This window comes from Heptranchias perlo, chromosome 8 (genome assembly GCF_035084215.1).
Source record: "Heptranchias perlo isolate sHepPer1 chromosome 8, sHepPer1.hap1, whole genome shotgun sequence".
NCBI lineage: Eukaryota > Metazoa > Chordata > Chondrichthyes > Hexanchiformes > Hexanchidae > Heptranchias > Heptranchias perlo.
Genome location: NC_090332.1, coordinates 48,543,705 through 48,566,767, shown reverse-complemented (window position 1 = coordinate 48,566,767; position 23,063 = coordinate 48,543,705). Strand labels below are relative to the sequence as shown.

The window sequence follows — 23,063 nt, the reverse complement described above, 5'->3', positions numbered from 1 at the left end:
TAAACTGATAACATCAGGATGGGGGTGCAATGAATTTATTCTACAGGACATCTGAGGAGGAGGCCTACATTCTAGGGTTCTAAAAGAGGTGGCTGCAGAGATAGTGGATGCATTGGTTATGATCTTCAAAAATTCCCTAGATTTTAGAACGGTCCTAGCGGATTGGAAGGTAGCAAATGTAACCCCACTATTCAAGAAAGGAGAGAGAGAGAAAACAGGGAACTACAGGCCAGTTAGCCTGACACCAGTTGTCGGGAAAATGCTGGAATCCATTATTAAGGAAGTGGTAACAGGGCACTTAGAAAATCATAATATGATTAGGCAGAGTCAACATGGTTTTATGAAAGGGAAATCGTGTTTGACAAATTTATTAGCGTTTTTTGAGGATGTAACTAACAGGTTAGATAAAGGGGAACCAATGGATGTAGTATATTTGGATTTGCAAAACGCATTCGAGAAGGTGCCACATAAAAGGCTGTTATGCAAGATAAGGGCTCATGGGATTGGGGGTAATATATTAGCATGGTTAATGTATTAGTTTGGTGAGACCTCATCTGGAGTACTGTGTACAGTTTTGGTCTCCTTATCTAAGGATGGATATACTTGCCTTTGAGGCGGTGCAACAAAGGTTCATTAGATTGATTCCTGGGATGACAGGGTTGTCCTATGAGGAGAGATTGAGTAGAATGGGCCTATACTATCCGGAGTTTAGAAGAATGAGAGGTGATCTCATTGAAACATACAGGATTCTGAGGGGGCTTGTCAGGATAGATGCTGAGAGATTGTTTCCCTTGGCTGGAGTGTCTAGAACTAGGGGATATAGTCTCGGGATAAGGGGTCGGTCATTTAAGACTGAGATGAGGAGGAATTTCTTCATTCAGAGGGTTGTGAATTCTCTACCCCAGAGGGCTGTGGATGCTGAGTCGTTCAATATGTTCAAGGCTGAGATAGATAGATTTTTAACTCCGGGGGAATTAAAGGATATGGGAATCGGGCGGAAAAGTGGAGTTGAGGTCGAAGATCAGCCATGATCTGATTGAATGGCGGAGCAGGCTCAAGGGGTCGTATGGCCTACTCCTGTTTCTATTTCTTATGTTCTTATAGGAACATAGGAACATAGGAACAAGAGTAGGCCATTCAGCCCCTCATGGCTGATCTGTGATCTAACTCCATGGGCTCGATTTTACCGTCGGGTTTCCTGTGGGTTTCCAGCGGGGGGGCCCCCGAAAATCCCGATATCCAGTCACGTGACCGGATCGCGCCACGATCCCGACCACTTCCGGATTCCCCGATGACGTGCGGGGCTGCGTGCGCGGCCCCCACTGGTGGGAATCCCGCAGGCAATTAAAGCCAGCGGGGTTCCACTTGAGTGTACTTACCTTGCTTGTTGAGGTCATTAAATGAGCTGAATCAGCTGTCAAAAGATAAGTGTGGGATTTTACCTTCAACGCAGAGCGTTTCACACACTGGGGGAAACAGTCTCCCTCCAACCAGGCGTGTTGCAGCCAGCAGCCTGTGGCAGCTGCCAAGGTGCACTCCACGGGGATGGGGGGGGGGACGGGGGGGGTGGGGGAGAGCCCTCACCCACGCAGGAGGCCACAACATCACATAGAGCAACCCCTGCCCCCACCACCCCCCGCCAAGCCAGAGGACAGACCGATGCGAAACTGCAGCCCCAGTCCAAGGAACCACCCACCTACCCTGCACAACCCCTCAGACCAACACCTGCCAGATGGGTGGTGCGTGGACACCCTCGGAGGACGAACAGCATGACCAGCCCCAGCAGCCTCGCAGGCCACGCCGTCCGCCGCAGAGACGTGGAGCCCCCCAACACGGTGCTGTTGCACGCCCACCTGCACAGCAGGAGGGAGGGCAACCGCAGAGAGAGATGTGTCGCAGAGGGCACTACCCTCGCCACAGGGTCCACAGACCGAGGCGCAGCTCCCAGGACCTCTCCGAGCAGCAGTGCACACGGAGGCGCAGATTCACTCGACATGTAGTCGTGGAGATCTGCAGGCTCTTTCATGCCGAGCTGCTCCTGGCTGGCCCCAGCACCATCTGCTTACCTGTCGCTGCCAAAGTCACCACTGCCCTCCACAACTGTGGGGTGGGGGCAGTGTTGTGGCAGACGGAGTGTAGGGGAAAGACTACGTGTCCTCACTGTGGCTGACCTACTGCGGTCATTGGAGCGCCTCCTGCACTGTATGCAGGTGGGCGATATGTTGGTGGCGCAGGTGACCCCCTCTGCCACCTCGAGCCAGGCCTTCTTGGTGGCAGAGGCAGGCCGCTTCCTCCCGCCCGCCCGGTGGAAGATCTCTGTCCTCCCCCTCCTCCTCACCCCATCTGATGATACCTGGGGTGAGGCATCATTAAACTGGGAGCAGCCTTCCCCCTGGGCTGCTCCATGCTGTAATTTGTTCTATTGGTTGCAGCATCTGCCAGTGGAGGACTGCCCCTTTAACTAGAGAGCCTCCAGCTGACAGATCGTACTGCGCATGCGCAACCCGCCCGACGCGCAGACCAGCAGCGCGGACCCCGGAGGAGCAGGTAAGTGGCTCCAATTAGTGGATTGCCTGCTACGATCGCGCGGGCAACCCACTAATTTCACCGGGCGCGTTACCCGTGTGCCCAGTCGACCCCCTGCTGCCAACCCGCCTCCTTCCTAATATCCGGCCCAATGTGTGGGAAGTTACAGACAATGTGTGGAATGTTACAGACAACGTGTGCAAGGCTACAGACAATGTGTAGAAGGTTACAGACAATGTGTAGAAGGTTACAGACAATGTGTAGAAGGTTACAGACGAAGTGTAGAAGGTTATAATGTGTGGATGGTTACAGACAATGTGTGGATGATTACAGACAATGTGTGGAATGTTACAGACAACGTGTGCAAGGCTACAGACAATGTGTAGAAGGTTACAGACAATGTGTGGAAGATTACAGACAATGTGCAGAAGGTTACAGACAATGTGTAGAAGATTATAATGTGTGCAGGGTTACAGACAATATGTGGAAGATTACAGACAATGTGCAGAAGGTTACAGACAATGTGTAGAAGATTATAATGTGTGCAGGGTTACAGACAATGTGTGGAAGCTTACAGACAATGTGTGCAGGGTTACAGACAATGTGTAGAAGGTTACACACAATGTGTAGAAGGTTATAATGTGTGCAGGGTTACAGACAATGTGTGGAAGTTTACAGACAATGTGTGGAAGTTTACAGACAATGTGCATTAGGTTATGTATGGGAGGTTACAGACAATGTGTGGAAGTTTACAGACAATGTGTAGAAGGTTACAGACAATGTGCATTAGGTTATGTATGGGAGGTTACAGACAATGCGTGGAAAGTTACAGACAATGTGTGGAATCATAGAATCATAGAATGGTTACAACAGAGTAGGAGGCCATTCGGCCCATTGTGTCCGTGCCAGCTCTTTGAAAGAACAATCCAGTTAGTCCCATTCCCCCGCTCTTTCCCCATAGCCCTGCAAATAGTTTCCCTTCAAGTGTTTTGAAAGCCATCTTTTCAGGTAGTGCATTCCAGATCATAACTACTTGCTGCGTAAAGAAAGTTTTTCCTCATGTCACCTTTGGTTCTTTTGCCAATCACCTTAAATCTGTATCCTCTGGTTCTCGACCCTTCCACCAATGGGAACAGTCTCTCTTTATTTACTTTATCTAAACCCTTCATGATTTTAAACACTTCTATCAAATCTCCTCTCAGCCTTCTCTGCTCTAAGGAGAACAACCCTAGCTTCTCCAGTCTATCCACGTAACTGAAGTCCCGCATTCCTGGAACCATTCCAGTAAATCTTTTCTGCACCCTCTCTAAGGCCTTCACATCCTTTCTAAAGTGCGGTGCCCAGAATTGGACACAATACTCCAGTTGTGGCCGAACCAGCATTTTATAAAGGTTCAACATAACTTCCTTGCTTTTGTACCCTACGCCTCTATTTATACAGCTCAGGATCCCGTATGCTTTTTTAACCGCTTTCTCAACCTGTCCTGCCACCTTCAAAGAATTGTGCACATATATGGAATATATGCATGGGCAATGTTTGCCCTGAGAAACCAAAACAGAGGACAGTGACTACAAAGTATAATAAGGAACAAATCAAGTTTGCATGCACAAGTAGTTCTCTCTGCATATAAACTCATCACTGGTTTGACATTTTAAATCCTTGAGAGAAGTAATGTGACACTCTTGTAGGAGGAAGACAGTGCTCCCAATAGGCCTTGGGTGTCACTCTCCTGAATTAGCTGCCCTTTAAGATTTTCATGGTGACTCAGCCAGTTTGATGAGAGACCTCCAGGACAATAAGCTGACAAAATGTCTATAGAAGTACATGTGCCCCTGAGGCAAGAGATGCAGGAAACTAAAAAATCAAATCTAAGGGCAGCTAATTGAGGAGAGTGACACCCAAGGCTTATTGGGAGCACTGTCTTCCTGCTTTGAGTTGGCTATCAAATACAGACTATAGGTGAGAACATTTATCTTACCTTGATCATACTGTAAGTGGTCCATTGCTTTAATGGGCTTCATTGTATATCTTCTCAATACATTATCATCCATTAGGGCTGCTGCTCTGAACAAAGTGAAGCATCCTGGACTGCACAGTACGCACCCTAACACGTGTTCAGCTGTTTTCTGTAGCCAGTGACCAACAGCATACTCAAACTTCTGGTACCAGATCATAGGACCTAAGACATATAAAAAGAAAAGAATGAGTGTTTTATATTCATGTGCCATCCATTTTGTTGAGACAAGTTATGGCCAGTGTTAGTAAAACACAAATACAGTGAGCATTGCTGTTTTTATTAAAGGTAATACTTCCTTACTGGTCTGATGTGTAGACCAAGGCGCGTAGATGAAGTTAAGATACAGATCAGCCATGATCTAATTGAATGGTGGAACAGGCTCAAGGGGCTGAATGGCCTACTCCCATTCCCACATTCCTATGTTGCTTCCTATGTTCCTATGCGTGACCATTCATCCCCAAGGAAATTTTCCATTATTTTAAATAGGAATTACCAACCACCCTTGGCAGCAAACGATCTGCACCTGCACCCTTCTTACTTAATTATGCTCTACGTACCTAGGCTAATTTTCTGATTATAGTCCCTCACAGGGAGGAGGGAGAACCCATGTGCCTGGAATACACACAGCTATTCCAGATTTCACAGCTGTTTTAGCTCTAGACAGCAGTATAAAAAAAACATTAAAATCCTGACAGTACCATTCGGTGGGTTCGTTTGGCTCAGTGCAAGTAGCTGTCTTGCAGATATCTTGAAATGCTGACTTACCCGAAGTTAGTTGCCACTATTCATGTAGAGTTAGAGATACTTTAACTTCCTGAGTCATAGCCAACTTTAGGCAGAAACTTCAGACATGGATTCAGACGTTGATTTGTCCTCATGCCAAATTGAAGGTAGGGTGACTTAACCACCAGTGAATGTAGCTCACTGATACAGCTCAGGCAAATGGCAAAAGCAGCACTATCTTCCAATATTCACTTGAAGAATATAATAACCATATACTTAACAGAGAGCATACCAGCTTGTATAGTTGCACGGAATCATAGAATCATACAGCACCAAAGAAGGCCATTCAGCCCAACGTGCCTATGCCAGCTCTTTGTAAGAGCTATCCAATTAGTCCCACTCCCCTGCTATTTACTCAAAGCCCTGCAAATTTTTCGTTTTCATGCATATATCCAATTCCCTTTTGATAGATACTATTAAATCTGCTTCCACCACTATTTCAGGCAATCCATTCCCGATCATAACAACTCGCTGCGTAAAAAAAATTCTCCTCATCTCCCCCCTGGCGCTAGTGCCAATGATCTAAAATCTGTGTCCTCTGGTTACTGACCCTCCTGCTAGTAGAAACAGTTTCTCCCTATTGACTCTATCAAAACCCCTCATAATTTTGAACACCTCTATTAAATCTCCTCTTAATCTTCTCTGCTCTAAGGTGAACAATCTCTAGTCTCGCCACATAACTGAAGTCCCTAATTCCTGGTACCATTCTAGTAAATCTCCACTGCACCCTCTCCAAAGTCTTGACATTGTTCCTAAAGTGTGGTTCCCAGAACTGGACACAATACTCCAGCTGAGGCCTAACCAGATTTATAAAGGTTTACCATAACTTCCTTGCTTTTGTACTCTATGCCTCTATTAATAAAGCCCAGGATCAGATCAGCCATGATCTTATTGAATGGCGGAGCAGGCTCGAGGGGCCGATTGGCCTACTCCTGCTCCTATTTCTTATGTTCTTATGTTCTTATGATCCAATATGTTTTTGTAACAGCCTTATCAATTTGTCCTGCCACCTTTAAAGATTTGTGTATGTGCACCCCCAGGCCTCTCTGTTCCTGCACCCACTTTAAAATTGTACCATTTATTTTATATTGTCTCTCCTCATTCTTCCTTCCAAAAAGCATCACTTCACATTTCTCTGCATTAAATTTCATCTGCCATGCATCTGCTCATTTCACCAGTCTATCTATGCTCTCCTGAAGTTGTTTACTATCCTCTTTTTTGTTAACTACATTTCCAAGCTTTGTGTCATCTGCAAACTTTGAAATTAGCAGACTCAGGTCCTTCATCGGATCAATAGACTTGTTGAGCACTTAAGTTTTCAGGACCCTTTTCATCAACAACTAATGCTGTCCTATTAGCATGAATAGCAGGGAAAACGGCAAAGAATTCCAGAGATTACTTTTCTTACCATGGAGCAGATTATGCTTGCAACTATGCTGCCCTCAGGTAAAAGGAAGTGACGTGTATGCCTGTAAGAGAAGGCTTATAGGGTGTGGTAAAGACTTTCCTATTTGCAATGCTTTGCGTCCCCTGTATATTCAAAGTCACATTCTTGGTATGAATCTTACGCCAGTAGGAATATTGTGCATAAAATAAAGCCCATAATTCATTTCTTTTTAGAGAAATTTATATTGCTATGGATACTATAAACCTAGTTCATTGGGTATTTTCATTGGTCGGATTGTTTTAAAGGTACAAAATATGTGAGGCATGCAGATGAAGATAGTCTTAAAGGAGCATTGCTTAAGAAACACTTTGGAGGTAATTTTAACCTAACCCGCCTAGCAGGAAACTGATGGGATCACATCTACCACTCGTTTTACACCCTGCCCGATTTTGCTCTCCGTTAAAATCAGTAGAGAGTAAAATCAGATCTGATTCCATGAGTTTCCCATCCGGCTGGTTAGCTTAAAATTACTCCCTTTGTAATAAAACAGCCATGGACAACGAAAGAGGTAAGGGACAGTATAAGACATAAGGAAAGGGCATACAAAAAGGCAAAAAATGGCAAAGATCCTGGCAAACGGGAAAGATACAAAGATCAACAAAGGGTCACAAAACAGATAGTAAGAGCTACAAAAAGAGAGTATGAAAAGAAACTTGCAAGGGATATCAAAACCAATACAAAGAACTTTTATAGTTATATTAGGAAAAAGAGGGTGGTCAGGAGCAGTGTTGGCCCCTTAAAAACTGAAAGTGGGGATATTGTCATTGACAATGGGGAAATGGCGGACGTATTGAATAATTACTTTGCGTCAGTATTTACAGTAGAAAAAGAGAATAGCATGCCAGAAATCACAAGAAAACTTATACTGAACTGGGGACAGGGACTCAATAAAATTAACATAAGTAAAACAACAGTAATGAAGAAAATAATAGCACTAAAGAGTGACAAATCCCCAGGACCAGATGGTTTCCATCCCAGGGTTTTAAAGGAAGTAGGTGAGCACATTGCAGATGCCCTAACTATATTTCAAAGTTCTCTAGATTCAGGAACTGTCCCTCTAGATTGGAAAATTGCACATGTCACTCCGCTTTTTAAGAAAGGAGAGAGAGGGAAACCAGGGAATTATAGACCAGTTAGCCTAACAACTGTTGTGGGGAAAATGCTGGAGTCTATAATTAAGGATAGGGTGACTGAACATCTCGAGAATTTTCAGTTAATCAGAGAGAGCCAGCATGGATTTGTGAAAGGTAGGTCGTGCCTGACAAATCTGATTGAATTATTTGAAGAGGTGACTGAAGTAGTGGTCAGGGGAATGTCAATGGATGTTATTTATATGGACTTCCAGAAGGCATTTGATAAAGTCCCACATAAGAGACTGTAACTAAGACAGAATCCCATGGAATCGAGGGAAAAGTACAGACTTGGTTAGGAAGTTGGCTGAGCGAAAGGCGACAGAGAGTAGGGATAATGGGTAGGTACTCACATTGGCAGGATGTGACTGGTAGAGTCCCGCAGATATCTGTCTTGGGGCCTCAATTATTTATAATATTTATTAACGACTTAGATGAAGGCATAGAAAGTCTCATATCTAAGTTTGCCGATGACACAAACATTGGTGGCATTGTAAGCAGTGTAGATGAAAACATAAAATTACAAAGGGATATTGATAGATTAGGTGAATGGGCAAAACTGTGGCAAATGGAATTCAATGTAGACAAATGTGAGGTCATCCACTTTGGATCAAAAAAGGATAGAACAAGGTACTTTCTAAATGGTAAAAAGTTAAAAACAGTGGATGCCCAAAGGGACTTAAGGGTTCAGGTAAGTAGATCATTGAAGTGTCATGAACAGGTGCAAAAAATAATCAATAAGGCTAATGGAATGCTGGCCTTTATATCTGGAGGACTGGAGTACAAGGGGGCAGAAGTTATGCTGCAGCTATACAAAACACTGGTTAGACCGTACCTGGAGTATTGTGAGCAGTTCTGGGAAGGACCTATTGGCCTTGGAGGAAGTGCAGCGTAGGTTTACTAGAATGATACCCGGACTTCAAAGGTTAAGTTACGAGGAGAGATTACACCATTTGGGGTTGTATTCTCTGGAGTTTCGAAGGTTAAGGGGTGATCTGATTGAAGTTTATAGGATATTAAGGGGAACAGATAGGGTGGATAGAGAGAAACTATTTCCACTGGTTGGGGATTCTAGGAGTAGGGGACACAGTCTAAAAATTAGAGCCAGACCTTTCAGAAGTGATATTAGAAAACATTTCTACACACAAAGGGTGGTAGAAGTTTGGAGCTCTCTTCCGCAAACGGCAATTGATACTAGCTCAATTGCTAAATTTAAATGTGAGATAGATAGCTTTTTGGCAACCAAAGGTATTAAGGGATATGGGCCAAAGGCAGGTATACGGAGTTGGATCACAGATCAGCCATGATCTTATCAAATGGTGGAGCAGGCTCGAGGGGCTGAATGGCCTACTCCTGTTCCTATATTCCTATGTTCCTAAAATAAATGTTTACTTATTACCTGGTCCTTAATGCACCTGCTTCGACCCTTCCTTTTGACAGTTTCTATTTTTAAGAATTACCTCGTGGATCATGTGCTATAAAGAAATAAATGGCTCTCCAAATGAATAGTTGAGTCATATAGACCAGGAAAATCCCAGGCTCAATGCCCAGCCTGTGCTGATTTAGTTGACCCACCAAACCCAGTTGGGTGTATTCGACCACATGCAGCTCCTACTTCAGGGTATCGTCTAAGTTTGTCAATCAGCAGAGTTACAGCAGATGGTTGGAATTCAGTGTCTCCATCCAGTGCCAAAATGTAGGTGTTAAATTTCTCTGTCTGAAAAATACAAAAGGGATCAACATTATTAAATCCAAATTTCCTATATTTTTCTCTCCCCTTTCCTGAAGGTTGTGCTCATTCTGGGGTCCGGTTCCACAGGCACCAGCAGAACTTCGGTTCTTCACCATGTGAGCCTTGAGATTTAATATTCTATGTTCTGGGTGTCAGCCTAGGCTCAATGGTAACACTCAAGCCTCTGAGTCAGAAGGTCATGCCCTACTCCATAGACTTGAGCACATAATCTAGGCTGACACTTTAGTGCAGTGCTGAGGGAGTGCTGCACTGTTGGAGGTGATGCCTTTCAGATGAAACATTAAATCGAGGCCTCATCTGCCCTCCCAGTTGCTTATATATGATCTTGTGATACTACGTGAAGGAGAGCAGTGAGGTTCTCCCAGAGTCCTAGCCAACATTTATGTCGATACCACCAAAATCGGATTATAGAATCATAGAAGGTTATGGCACAGAAGGAGGCCATTCACCCCATCGTGTCCGTGCCGGCCGAAAAAGAGCTATCCAGCTTAATCCCACTTTCCAGCACTTGGTTCGTAGCCCTGTAGGTTACGGCACTTCAAGTGCTCATCCAAGTACTTTTTTAAATGAGTTGAGGGTTTCTGCCTCTACAACCCTTTCAGGCAGTGAGTTCCAGATCGCCACCACCCTCTGGGTGAAAAAATTTCTCCTCAGCTCCCTCTAATCCTTCTACCAATTACTTTAAATCTATGCCCCCTTGTCACTGACCCCTTTCCTAAGGGAAATAGGTCCTCCCTAACCTCTCTATCTAGTCCCATCATAATTTTATATACCTCAATTAAATCTCCCCTCAGCCTCCTTTGTTCCAAAGAAAACAATCCCAGCCTATCCAATCTTTTCTCATACCTAAAATTCTCCAGCCCTGGCAACATCCTCATAAATCTCCTTTGCACCCTCTCTACTGCAATCACATCTTTCCTGTAATGCGGTGACCAGAACTGTACGCAGTACTCAAGCTGTGGCCTAAACAATGTTTTATACAGTTCTAGCATAACCTCCCTGCACTTATATTCTATGCCTTGGCTAATAAAGGAAAGTATCCCGTATGCCTTTTTAACCATCTTATCTACCTGTCCTGCTACCTTTAGGGATCTGTGGACATGCACTCCAACATCCCTTTGTTCCTCTACACCTCTCAGTATCCTCCCATTTATTGTATACTCCCTTGCCTTGTTTGCCCTCCCCAAATGCATTACCTCACACTTCTCTGGATTGAATTCCATTTACCACTTTTCTGCCCACTTGACCAGTCCACTGATACCTTCCTGCAGTCTACAGCTTTTCTTCTCACTATCAACCACATGGTCAATTTTTGTATCCTCTGCAAACTCCTTGATCAAGTCCCCACATTCAAGTCCAAATCATTAATATATACCATAAAAAGCAAGGGACCTAGTACTGGGCCTTGTGGGATCCCACTGGAAACAGCCTTGCAGTCTCAAAAACACCTGTCAACCATTACCCTTTGCTTCCTGCCATTGAGCCAATCTGGATCCAACTAGCCACTTTCCCTTGGATCCCAAGGGCTTTTACTTTTCTGACCAGTCTGTCGTGTGGGACCTTGTCAAAAGCCTTGCTAACATCCATGTAGACTACATCAAATGTGTTACCCTCATCGATCCTCCTTGTTACCTCCTCAAAAAATTCAATCAAGTTAGTCAGACACGACCTTCCCTTAACAAATCCACGCTGGATTTGTATACGTTATCTGGTCATTTATCTCATTGCTCTTTGTAGGACTTTGCTGTACACAAATTGACTGCTGCGTTTTCTTACATTACAACAGTGACTACACTTCAAAATACTTCATCGGCTGGAAAGCGCTTTGGGGCGTATTGAGGTCATTAAAGGCACCATATAAATGGAAGTTCTTTCTTTCTTTTCTATTCCAACAGGAAAGCATTACCACCAAGCCCAATCCTATCCTTAGCCCATGAATCATGCACACCTTCAAGCAGGGTGACTAAACAGCACTTAGGTGCAGGAGCTCTTCCTGTTTCTTTCCCTCCCTAGCCTGCAGATGCTTAAGACTAATTGCAGCATTTTCATTGTCCCTGATAAGAACATAAGAAATAGGAGCAGGAGTGGGCCGTACGCCCCCAAGCCTGCTCCGCCATTCAATAAGATCATGGCTGATCTTCTATATCAACTCCACTTTCCCACCCTATCCCCATATCCCTTGATTCACTTAGTGTCCAAAATTCTATCGATCTCAGTTTTGAATATACTCAACAACTGAACATCCGCAGTCCTCTGAGGTAGAGAATGCCAAAGATTCACAATCCTCTGAGTGAAGAAATTTTTCTTCATCTCAGTCCTAAATGTCCGACCCCTTATCCTGAGACTATGACTCCTAGTTCTAGACTCTCCAGCCCGTGGAAAGAGCCTCTCAGCATCTACGCTGTCAAGCCCTCTAAGAATTTTATATGTTTCAATGAGATCACCTCTCATTCTTCTAAACTGCAGAGAATATAGCTCCATTCTACTCAATCTCTCCTCATAGGACAACCCTCTTATCCCAGGGATCAACCTAGTGAACCTTTGTTGCACCTCCTCAAAGGCAAGTATATCCATCCTTAGTTAAGGAGACCAAAATTGTACCCAGGTGTGGTTTCACCAAAGCCCTATATAAGTGCAGCAAGACTTCCTTACTCTTATACATCAACCCCCTTGTAATAAAGGCTAACATACCATTTGCTTTCCGAATTGCTTGATGTACCTGCATGTTAACTTTCTGTGATTCGTGTACAAGGACACCCAAATCCCTCTGAATACCAACATTTACTAGTCTCTCATCTTTTAAAAAATATTCTGCTTTTCTATTCTTCCCACCAAAGTGAATAACTTCACATTTCCCCACATTTCCCCATCTGCCACCTTCTTGACCAATAACTTAATATCCCTTTGCAGCCTCTTTGCGTCCTCCTCACAGCTTACTTTCCGACTTAGTTTTGTATCTTCAGCAAACTTGGATACATTGCACTCGGTCCCCTCATCTAAGTCATTGATATAGATTGTAAATAGATGAGGCCCCAGCACTGATCCTTGCGGCACCCCACTAGTTACCTGCCAACCCGAAAATTACCCGTGTTAATATATTACCCCCAACTCCATAAGCCCTTATCTTGTGTAACAAGATTCTTGTGACGATCATTGATGAACTCAGCCCCGACAAAGAGCATATCTAGAAGAGTCTTTGTTCGGAAGAATTGCTCGCAGCATTAAATTTGCTGGGGGAAAAAGATTCGATAAGGGCCATTTTCGGGCGTAAGTATCGTGATGCGCTATTACCCTGCGCCCGATGGCACCTATGCAGGCAGCACGTGAATTTCGAGCTGCCTGCTACTTACCGTGATATCTCCGTGCAGCCTCTCAGCAGCGTGGGTAGCGCTGGCTACCTGCTGGAGAATGAAGAAGTTGGAAATGGGGCGTGCTCAGCGCACGTCATCAGCAGCCTGCACCTCTCAAAAGTGCAGGTGCACATTTTAAATGGGACATGCACAGTTCACTAGGAGGCGGGAAAGATGGCCGCAAGGATGGAAGGACCGGCGCGAGAGAGGGCCCGATGACGCACTGGAGGCCCGGGTGGAAGGGGTGGATGAAAGGAGGACCAACATGTACCTGCAGGGTGGCAGGAGACCCTCCTGACTGCAGCTCTGCAGGCATTGGCAGGCTGTGGAACAGGAAGTGAACGCCAGGAGCATGGCACCATGCATGTGGGTGCAGTGCCAAAAGAAGTTTAATGATTTGACACGAGTGGTCAAGATGAGTAAATGTAAGTGTCAAGTGGCACATCCTACCAACTGCACCACTACTCCACGCATGACACACCCTGTCACCCACCCACCAATAACCACTGCCCAGCCATACACAATGCTGCACTTGACATGCCACACAAAGTCCCATGCTTGCAGGCCACAAAATCATCACTCACAGGTTACAGGCACTGGCAGCTATTTAACCACGACAGGCGCATCACCCACACACCTTGCAGGACACTCACTGACACACTGTCCTCTATCTTGTAAGAGAAGGTGGCGCACAACAGCCGGCAGCAGGAGGGACCTGAGGGTGGACGGGCACGTTTACACGTCCTCACCCCCCAGAGGAGACAGTGCTTCGGATCATTGGGCGGGCCGTTGCTGCAGCCGTGACAACATGCTCCGCTGGAGGTCCCGATGAAGGGGGTCTCTGCATGTCTAATGCTCCTTCTCCTTTCCCACATCTCACTCCTCCCATAATCTTTTCTGACTCACTTGATGCAGATGCTGTCGGCACACATGTCTTGCTCCTCTCTCCACTCCATAACTCAACCAGTTTCCCTTTGTCACTGTAGATACCCAAGAACACCTGGTGGCATCGTCTGAGGAGGAGGAGGAGGGGGACACTGAAGCCTCACCGTCACTCGATCTGACACTTGCTTCCACCAGCTCAGAGACTGACACTGCGCGTCCTTTAGAGGCTAGCTTAGAGGAGGGATCTGCACGTGGTGAGACACCGGGTACAAGTGAGCAGGAGCCGGGGGGTGGGGAATGGATACCACAGGTGCCAGCTCGCCGGAGGGCGAGGTCGCTCACTAGTTCTGCTGCAGAGGAGTCAGATGAGGACTTCGATGGGCCAGGCTACAGAAGACGGCTGATGGGCATACACCACCAAATGCTTGGGGCACTGGAAAACCTGCCAGAAAGCCTGTGCACAATGAGAAGGGGCACGGAGGAGTCCAGCTCCAACTTGGCACAGGGCTTTGCGCAGAGCTTGGAGCTCATCCTTTCCAACATGGAATGCGTAGTCACCATCGCAGCACAAACCGATGTCATCAAAGGTCTACAAGCTACGGTTGCTGCTCAGACTGCTGCAATGCAAACTCAGACTGCTGCTATCTTGGCTCTGGGGACCACTGTGGGACGGGGCTTCCAGGGCATCACAGCACTCCAGCAATCCTTTCTCCAGCTGGTCCCCAGGATTGCTGAGGCGCCACCCTGGCAGTGGCGCCATGGCAGTCAGATCTGCTGTCCTCTCTCAGGATGACAGCATTCCTGCTGTCACCCCTGCCATTCCGTCAGTGCCCCTGTTGTTGCCTATTGGCCAGCCAGGCCAGACTACTGCAGCCCATGCTGAGATGGTGCAGTGTGAAGCCGGGTCCTCCCAGCCCAGAGCTGCTCGAGGTCGTCCTCCAAGGCCATCTGCACGCTCCTCCATTGAAGGCCAGCAACCTCCCACCACCCATGCTCCAGCCACTGGGGAAATATCTCGTAGGAGTACTAGGATAGGTAAAGGCACATGAACAACAGGCACTAAGGGAATGCACAAGGGTGAATAGTTCTGTTCTGTTTCCATAATTTCATTTATTCATTGCTAAATGTGACTTTGAATTTGCATTTGGTGCTGGTTTTTATTTGTGTGATGAGCTGAGAGGGAAATCAATGTGCAATCAGATGGAGGGCGATTTGATTGTCTTATGGGAGCGGAAAGGTGGGGAGTGTAGGACTGTTGGTGAGTTGGGGGATGTAGTTGACATTATTGATAATGGGCATGGATGATTTCTCTGTGCAGCCAGTGCTACCTGCGCTGCTGAGAGGCTGCACGGAGATATCATGGTAACTAGCAGGCAGCTGAAAATTCACCTGCTGCCTGTGATGGGGCCATCGGGCACGGGGTAATAGTGCATTGTGCTACCCGTGCCCGAAAATGGCCCTTATTGAATTGTTTTCCCCCAAGGTATTTGAGGGGAGGACATGATTCAGTTGCTTGAAGTGTTGGGAGTCATAGATACTGGAGATGTAAGCAGTTATATAACTTGAAATGTGAGTGTTGATTTAGAAAACACAAGTACAAGATTAACAAGTATCAATCGAGACAATATAGGAAGACAAATATCTAGTCAGAAATGTCACTGAAGGCTTGGGGCTAAGTATAGATGGATTTAATAATATTTCATGGAACATGATGGTTCCTATGTTGAGGCAGGTCCTTGGTGGATAAGTGAACAGGAAAATTCACTTGTGGAATGTCAGGTTTGAATAGTGGAGTTGTGTGGATTCATCAATATGCTGGGGTTTTCCTTATTACCTTTGGAGGTCAGTCAGAGAGAAATTATATCAGTGATCAAGTCTCAGACTGTCCTCCAGACTTGTAAATCTCCCCACCTTCACACCACACAGGGCACAATTACTTATTCATTGACTTGTCTGGTTATGGGAGTGAGCTTCACCTCTTCAGGTTTCCTATAAAATTTTCACTCATTCACAACACTTTTCTTACCTCTAAATATGTAAGAAGTTTGTCTTTGATCTCTGGATGCAGTTGTTTGGTAATAAAGTGCTTCCTGTATAGCTTCCAACCCAGAAGATAATACATATACATCACCTAAATGGAAAATGTGTCAGTTAAAATGGGACACGGTTGCAAATAAGCAAACAATAGTTTCTATTTGAGCACATACAGGAGTATCTGCCTATAGTGTCTATCACTGGAACTGAATTCAGGACCTATTTATAGTAGGGCCTCAACTCTTGACCAAACTTTTACCGAGTGCTCTTGTGTTTCCAAGTGTAGTTTTAAACACTTTCCTCTGTACTACCAAAACCTAAAACACAGTCATAAAAATCGGACCAACATTGCAGCTTTGGTGCTGTTCTGCTTTTTAACAACAGTTAACGCGTCTGTTCAAAAGTAATGTCATGTGAATGCACTAAGCAATTATGCGTTAATGTTGCACACAGTTAGGTTAATAAGTACTGTTTCATGAGGGTTTACTGTTCAAATTATAACAAATTATAACGTACAAAGTATCAGTGTGATAAGACATCCTGGGAGATACTTGATTTTGAAGAAAATAAACAGCATTTTCTATTTTCAAAAATAAATGGCTAAAGCTGTGTAATGTTTCATTCATTATAGATTTTACTTTGAAGTGTTCAAAGTAATTAATGTGAAAATGTCTTGTTCCATTTTAAACTGGAGATTTGTGTAAGGCTTGATTCATTGTACTTTTCAATGTGAGGTATTCATTAATACGGCTGTTAGGAATTATAAAATAATATATGTTTTAAGCACACACCACATCAGTGTATTCTTATTGGTTAAAAGAAAAATAACAAAAAAAACCTATATTACTTTCCACCCTTTTCCTGTGAATGTATTTCTGAGGCACTGCCACAGGGAGCAGGAAATTCCCCAACCAATCTAGCTATTGCTTTGTTTCTCATTCCTCTTATTTTCTGCCTGTGTTCTCTCTCTCTCTCTTTCAGCTGGCAGGGTAGTAGCAGTTGGCTGCAAGAAAGTAATTTTCTGAGCAGAATTTGAGGACCTGGGCTTGGTCAGCACCACCATGATATATTGGTCTGATTGTTATTGATTTGCTGACTCAATATTACATCAGTACAATAGTAGTCATCTTTGAATGGAACACGGAGTAATAAATGAGTAAGGAAAATCCTGGTTTTGCCAGTTTTTAAGGAAACCCCATCCAAATAGAGTTTCATTAGTAATCTGGGAGCCTTATTGCTGATTGGTGGTTTCCTAATCATCTGTTTAATACTGAGAATATCATTAGGTAGTTATTAACATGTTTTACTCTGCCTCAGCAACACCAAATACTACTGGTAAGGGAGGGCAATGATAGACTGTCTTTTAGATCAAATTAGTGTAACAGCAGAGTAAATTGCACCAACACACACTTACATGGTATGCACAAAACCATTCAGGAATTAAATATTATTAAGTTGCACAGAAGTATTCATAACAAATTAAAAAGGAAGAGAAATAAATGAGAACACAAAAGGTTAAAAATTAGGCAATCCCCTCATTTTATTAATCCATTCTCTGGGCTGACACTCCAGTGCAGTACTGAGTGAGTGCTGCCCTGTCAGAGGTGGTGTCTTTCAGGTGAGACATTAAACCGATATTACCAGGGAGGCGGGATGGCAGCGGGGGAGGGGGGGGATGATTGGGTGCATGGGTAACCCGCCCAGTGAAATCCGTCTGTTCCCCACGTGATCGCAGGTAAATTGAAGCCGCTTCCGGGTTTCCTGTCATCAACCTGTGCAACGGGTGGACTGTGCACCCGTATCACAGGCTGTCAGCTGGAGGAGCCCTATTTAAAGGGGCAGTCCTTCAATGCTGCTCCTGCAGCAAACAACCAAAAGTACAGCATGGAGTAGACCAGAGGAAAGACTGCTCCCAGATTTACCAATGCCTCACTTCAGGTCCTACTGGATAGGGTGAGGAGGAGGAGAGATATTTTCTACCCGGCGGACGGGAGGAAGTGGCCTGCATCTGCCAACAAGAAGGCCTAGCTCGAGGTTGCAGAGGAGGTCACCAGCAGGAGCAACATATCCCACACCTGGGTCTAGTGCAGGAAGCGTTTCAATGACCTAACTAGGTCAGCAAAAGTGAGTACACTTACTGATTCTCCTACATTCTGTGTTGCACATCATCACCAACCCCCACTACCCTGACACCATTCTGCACTGCCAAGACTACTCCATCACATCACTCCTCACACCCACTTAAAGCTCATCCTCAACTTACCTTCACTTCCTGAATACTTCCTCACCTCCCCATTTGTGACCTCGCCACTATCACTCAACCCAATCCTGATCCAATGTCATGGCTCTGTTTCATACTCACCCTCTGATGCATCTTTTTCACAGTCAGCCTCACCCAAACCATTGCATTCAGTGGTTGGCCACATCACCATCCCTCACTCACGCCTCTCTACTTTCTCCCCTTATAGGAGAAGTGAGCCCAGAATGCATAGGAGAGGGCGAAGACGGGAGGGGGGCCGCAACATCTGGTCATCCTCACGGACGCGGAGCAGGAGGCTCTTGAACTGAGCCACACCCTCGAGTGCCTGTCCATGGGGGACGCCGAGACTGCCACCCGACAAACGGCTGGTGACAGAACTTTAACATTCAGCACTCACAATAGCAAATGATGTTAACATGCCTTGCCATTTTCAGCACCTCAACATCTGTCATCATGCTTAATATTGCCATCTGTTCTCTTACAGGGCCTTCAGCGACTGCCGTGATGGCGGAGGGCAATTCCTCAGAGGACCTGCCAGCCTCTGAGGGGGCACCGTCACATCTGAGTGAGCCATCCACCAGTGCAGATACTCACACCTCGGTGGGTCCCCGTCCTCGCTTAATTGGGGTCGCACATGATGAGGCACCACACATACGTGAGCACGAGCAGACACTGGAGGCTGGGGCAGCTGTGGAGAGTCAGCGTCGGCGGGAGCAAACTTCTCCAGGCTCTGCTCAGCTGGACACAGATGCTGAACCCTGGGGGCCATCCTTTTAAAAGGAGAATGATCGAGGGGCAGCAGCACATTTGCGAGGTACTGGAACAGGTGCCATGCGCACTCTCCACAATCGCGCAGAGGATGATGGAGTCCAACTCCTGCATGAGTGTAATGGTGGCACAGGTACAGGAGGGAATCTCTGAAATACTGTCATAGGGACGTGAGGGCATCTCGGAGATAGTGTCACGGGTAAGTGCGGGAATGTCTGCGATGGAGGGAAGGCTAGCCTCCATGGAGCTTCAAGCACGGCTCACCAATGAGTCCATTGAGGCCCTGACAACGGCCCTTCGGACTCAGGGTGCGCAATATTCTGCCGCCTTAAACAGGCAGGCAGATACACTAGCACTGGCCTTACAAGGTTTCACACATGTCCTCCAAACTATCGGTCCAGCAGGATGTTAGGAGTGATGTGGGTTTGGCCCAGGAGAGGGATGATGACGAAAGGGGACATGGAAGTGGGGACGCCGCTCAAAGCATTCCCACATCTCACCTGTTGCCCCCCTCTCAACCAGTACCCGCAATGCTGCCTCCTCTCCAGGTGGCCGAGTCTGCCCCTGCACAGGTGCAGGTGGAGCAGTCTTTGGAGGGGTCCTCACGGGCACCGAAACCCAGAGCATCTAATCGGTCAGGGCATGAACAAGAGCAACCTGCCACTACCTCTGCTGCAGCCATAGGGGAAGCACCATGTAGGAGTACTCGTAAGCGTACGGCAATGGTTTTGTGAGCACAAAGGGGATGAACAATGGTGTTTGACGGTTTGTCATATTTTTTATTTATATTTGATTTTTGTTAATGGCACATTAAATATTATTATTGTCACCACTACTGCCACGTCTTGACCATTCTTGACTGGCTTGTGTAATAAGTCCCTTTCATGAGGTTCACCATGAACACCCACACTTGATGCCACCCATTGGGTCACCCTACAGCGGGTGTATGTGTAGTTGTACGACTATTTTGTGCAGGTGCCTGTGGCGCAGCACTGTGTTGTGGAGCTCCACGTGGCGGAGGTGGATGGCGTGCCTGGCGAGGCTGGTGATGTTGCTCGTCCTCAGATGAAGTGATGAATGCAGCTATGGTGCCCCCCCATCCTGACGGTGTGAGTTTGAGGGGGTCCACAAAGTAGGTAAATGTGTTTGCACAGCAGAGTCTAGGGTATAAATTAAGCATTTTGAGTGGAAAGACAAAGGTGTTGCAGTCAAAACTTTGTCTGAAGGACAGAGTGCCCTGCTGCAATAAATGAGGTTTTCTCCCCACCTGTCAATTAACCTTTGCATCTCCCACTGGCTGCTGGCTGAAACATGTCTGCTCCAACAGGGAGTGTTTCCCACAGCACGGGAAACACGCTGAGGATCCTTCAAAATTGCATTCCTGCCAAAATCTCCACTCAATGAGCTCTGTCAAGTACCTCAAGTATCTAAATATCTATGTAAAGCAGCATCCCGCCGGTTTTAATTGCCGGTGGGAGTCCTGCATTTGGGAGCTGCGCACACACCCAAACGTGTCACTGGGGAACCTGGAAGTCAGCGGGTTGGAGCTCCAAACCCGCTCCGGGATTCCGCCATTTCAGGAGCCCCCAACGCACCCACTCGGCCATCTGCCTGCTGAAGGTGGACGTAAAAGATCTTTTGGTACCAACTGAAGAAGAGCAAGGGAGTTCTCCTGGTGTCATAGCCAACATTTATCCCTCAAACAACATCACTAAACAGTATTATCTGGCAATTTATCATATTGCTGCTTGTGGGACTTTACTGTGCATAAATTGGCAGCCACATTTCCCTATATTACAAAAGTGACTACACTGCAAAAGTAATAAATTGGCAGTGAAGCACTTTGGGACATCCTGAGGATTTGAAAGGTGCTATCTATATGTATATAGCCAACTTGTGTTCTTTCTTTCTTTAAATTAAATTTGCATTTGTTAAGCAACAATAACATAAAACAGTTTTGCATCTAACCTGTGACCATCTTTTACGATTTTGGATAAGCTGTTTGTCTTTCAGATGAACATGTAAGCCACTTCCACAAGGTAATATGTAAGAGAGTCTTCCTCCATAAGGAGTCGAGATCACTTTTGTTACTGAAGCCCCTTTTTCATCAGGAGAAACCATTGAACTGTGATCTTGAAAAACCCTATGACACAAAAGAACGTTGTTACTCATTTAATATTTGCCTTGTATAAACACCTCTGTTGCAGAATGACCAAGTAGCTGATTTTTTGAGTAGCAGTAATTTTTACACCCATCTTATTGCAATGCCGTAACTGGCAGACCACAGGGTTAAGTGGCAAATGTGGAAATTGTGACATAGATTTAAGGAGAGCAATTCTCCTCCATAATCCTGTCTGCAATCGGATGGGATTGCAGTGGAGAATGTCAGGCGGCCTAATCTGTCCCTGCAGACTAAAGTCAATCCAGTTGAAATCATTAATACTTTTCAAAATGTACCAGTTAAAATGCCTGTGTCTACCATTCTGATATATGTGGAAACATCATGCACTAATATTACTGAGTTGTGCCTATATTGGTGCACTGTGCATTATGTACAACAAACCCCTTTTGGATTACAGCATGTTAGTACTTTATTGTCAATGCACACATTCAATATGGATATAAATGTTTGCATTGAGGTAAAGGTAACATTTCTGGCAGAAGTCAAGCCATCGTCAAGATGAATATATTAAGGATAAAAGGTTCATGGGTTAAAGGGACATCACGGGGTCTGAGCATTCCAGGTACAGATGCACCGACTGGTGAACAAGAAGTAAAAAAACACTCCAGTCTATGTATGAACTGCCATCAAAAAAAAAACTGGAGGGGGAAGAAGACACCAGATGCATAAGTGAGAAAAATAAATTACTTTACAGCCAATGAAGTACTTTTGAAGTGTAGTCACTGTTGCAATGTAGGAAACACGGCAGCCAATTTGCACACAGCAAGGTCCCACAAACAGCAATGTGAAAATGACCAGATAATCTGTTTTTTTTAGGTGTTGGTTCAGGGATAAATATTCGATAGGACACCAGGGAGAGCTCTCCTGCTGTTCTTCAAAATAGTGCCATGGGATCTTTTACATCCACCTGAAAGGGCAGATGGAGCCTCAGTTTAATGTCTCATCTGAAAGACAGCATCGCCATTGGGGAGTTCTCCCTCAGTACTGTCCTGAAGTATCAGCCTAGACTTTTTACCCAAGACTCTAGAATGGACTCAAACCCACAATCTTCTGACTCAGAGGTGAGAGTGCTACCCACTGAGCCATGGCTGACAGGGGAGTGCAGTTCAAGGTGGACAGTTCAAAGGGGGAGGGGAAGCAATGGGATTGCAGTGCTAGTAGGAAGGGAAGGAGGTAGTCAGAACAGAGGGGTAGGGGATGCAATGGAAGTGAGGGAAAAGGCATGGCTAGGCACAGGAAATAAGCTGCTCAGAACTGTAGGCCTCACTTTCCCTACACTCACGACCAGGATTTAATCAGTTCATTTACCTGCATTTTTCTATTTAGACAACTTACCCAAAGGGGAAAGTTTAGCTCCTGAGGTTAAATTGAGTCTTTGTAAGAATAAAGGTTGAAGCGAATAGTAGACTATAGCAGCTCACGTAGCACCATGCATCATTGCAAGAGGGCTGATGTTAAAAGGAGGATGGAGTTCATCTTCTCTGTGGGAAGGATAACTTACAGAAACCCAGGAGGTCATTAAAAGAATGCTGAGGTATTAGAATGATGAAAACAACCAAAAGTCATTAGACAGCTCATAGAGATAGTTGCTAAAGAAACCACATACCAAGACCTAATAACAGTGAAAGGCTGCAAATAGTATGGCCATCCTTGGTTGTGTTTCACAGAGTCAGCACAGTGGGATGTTTACAAACAGGAGATAAGGACAGAGATGTGTACGTGCAGAACAACACAGCCAAATAATATAAAGATAGGGCATGCTCCCTCCTAAAAGTTAGAGCTCTCGAGAGGGGACAGTCAGACATCTATTGCCACAGGCTGTCCACGGAGGTCAGGTCTGATCTCCTGAATTCATGGAGAGATCAGGTTGTATTGATTGCTTGTGATGTAATGTAATCTGAAGACAGTTGTACATGTTGTGAATCAAT

The 23,063-nt window shown here is 45.5% G+C and overlaps 1 protein-coding gene across 1 annotated transcript in view; it reads right to left on the bottom strand.

Annotated features, from left to right (window-relative positions):
* LOC137324826 (chitin synthase chs-2-like) overlaps positions 1 to 23,063 on the bottom strand; it is an 83,797-nt gene that overhangs the window by 22,130 nt on the left and 38,604 nt on the right. The window contains exons 5-11 of the mRNA XM_067989553.1: positions 20,922 to 21,096; positions 15,956 to 16,022; positions 15,173 to 15,203; positions 12,057 to 12,102; positions 10,958 to 10,975; positions 9,479 to 9,620; positions 4,505 to 4,705 (exon numbers count right to left, since the gene is read on the bottom strand). Coding sequence (XP_067845654.1) covers positions 4,505 to 4,705; positions 9,479 to 9,620; positions 10,958 to 10,975; positions 12,057 to 12,102; positions 15,173 to 15,203; positions 15,956 to 16,022; positions 20,922 to 21,096 — 680 coding nt within the window. The remainder of the gene's footprint in view (positions 1 to 4,504; positions 4,706 to 9,478; positions 9,621 to 10,957; positions 10,976 to 12,056; positions 12,103 to 15,172; positions 15,204 to 15,955; positions 16,023 to 20,921; positions 21,097 to 23,063) is intronic.